We start from the raw sequence: 1,833 nt of genomic DNA, 5'->3' as shown, positions 1-1,833 counted from the left end.
CCTTTGCTTCATCCGCAGCGAGAACACTCCGCCCATACGCTGGCCGCTAGCCCGAGTTACCAAGGTGCACCCTGGAGAAGACGGCCAGACCCGCGTGGTCACCGTCAGTGATGCCAGAAACGGGTCCCGCGGCTCACGGCTCAGCAATGGAAGGGGTAACGCACACAAGCGCGAACCGCGTACATGTGCCACATGTACGCGGTTCGCGCTTGTGTGCGTTACCCCTTCCATTGCTGAGCCGTGAGCCGTTTCTGGCGTTTCTGGCATCACTGACGGTGACCACGCGGGTCTGGCCGTCTTCTCCAGGGTGCACCTTGGTAACTCGGGCTAGCGGCCGCGGAGTGTTCATTGCTGAGCCGTGAGCCGCGGGACCCGTTTCTGGCATCACTGACGGTGACCACGCGGGTCTGGCCGTCTTCTCCAGGGTGCACCTTGGTAACTCGGGCTAGCGGCCAGCGTATGGGCGGAGTGTTCTCGCTGCGGATGAAGCAAAGGCGGCCAACCCGCACCTGAGCATTAGCGCTCCACCACTTCGACCGCTGAAGAAGGGTCTGGAGATACTCACGCGACCACCGTTCCCAAAAGTGGTCGCGCATTCGCTGAAGGAGTTGCCACCGCGTCAGGCGGTTGATCGGTGTTTCCAGGAGGCTCGGTTCGGGGACGGCGTTAACGGCTGATCCTATCAAGAAGTGCCCCGGCGTCAGGGCAGTCAAGTCGTCTGGGTCGTCCGATAAGGCCTGGAGACGTCTGGAATTTAAGCACGCTTCTATTTGTGCGATGAGGGTGCTCAACTCCTCGTATGTTAATGTCGCGTCGTCCAGCTCCCGTCGGAGATGGTGCTTAAGGGATTTAACTGCGGCCTCCCAGAGGCCGTCGAAATGCGGCGCCGACGGCGGATTGAAGCTCCACTGGATGCGGTCACTGGCAAGCTGCTCGGCGATTCGACGCTGCTCAGGACTGCTGGCGCTGAAGAATTTCCGGAGTTGAGTGTCTGCCCCGACAAAGTTCGTGTCACAGTCACTTCGGAGACTGCAGCAGAGGCCCCGACGCGAGATGAACAGGAGCAGCGCCGCCAGGAAGGCTTCAGAAACTACTTCCAGATGGACGGCCTTCGAGCTAAGACAAACAAATATCGCCAGAAACGCCTTGTGCGAACGGTGACCGCGTCCTTTGGCTGTTCTCACGAGGACAGGTCCGGTGTGCAGGAAAGGCCTTGCGGGTATGACACGAGGTCGGGGCAAGTCGCCCATCAACTGCTATTGAGTAGCCGCCCGCCATTGCACGCAGGTGACGCACTGCCGGATAACGGACTTCACCAGGGAGCGTCCTTGGGGGATCCAGTACTGCTGGCGAATCGATCCGAGGGTGAGCTGCACTCCGCCGTGCAGCGTCCGCCGGTAGATTGGCTACGATAACAAGCAGAGTGAAATGGGAGGTCCCAGGCAGGATGACCGGATGCCTTTCGTCGAACGCCAGAAGAGCGTGCTTGATCCGCCCGCCGACCCTTAGAAGACCTTCAGCATCTAGAAAGGGAATTAAGTTGGTAAGTGGACTTTTGCTCGGCAGTGGAGCGCCCCGAGGGATCGCCTTGAATTCCGCTTTGTAATTTTCAGACTGCACCACCCGGATCCAGCTTCGGCGAGCCTCGTCGCACTCGGATGCGGAGAGGAGGTCTCCGAGAGGGAGGAGAGCAGCGGCTGCTGTCGGGGTCCGATCCTTGGTCCGCTGGCGCAACCACCGTCTCATCCAGGCCGTAACTCGTGCCAGGCGGTCCAAGGAAGAGAAGCGCGTGAGTTCGTCGGGCTCTTCCGGCCGCAGTAGCCGCGCCGCGCC

The 1,833-nt window shown here is 60.8% G+C and overlaps 1 protein-coding gene across 1 annotated transcript; it reads right to left on the bottom strand.

The window, feature by feature from the left end:
- Positions 1-266: 266 nt before the first annotated feature.
- Positions 267-1,250, bottom strand: LOC115242347. Its single transcript, XM_029818578.1, has one exon. The coding sequence runs from the start codon at positions 1,248-1,250 to the stop codon at positions 267-269; it is 984 nt and encodes a 327-aa protein (XP_029674438.1).
- Positions 1,251-1,833: the final 583 nt, after the last annotated feature.

The sequence above is a fragment of the Formica exsecta genome, unplaced genomic scaffold (genome assembly GCF_003651465.1).
Source record: "Formica exsecta isolate Colony F162 unplaced genomic scaffold, ASM365146v1 scaffold59, whole genome shotgun sequence".
Taxonomy (NCBI): Eukaryota; Metazoa; Arthropoda; class Insecta; order Hymenoptera; family Formicidae; genus Formica; species Formica exsecta.
The sequence above is the reverse complement of the archived record's forward strand: the minus strand, read 5'-3'. Positions and strand labels throughout refer to the sequence as shown.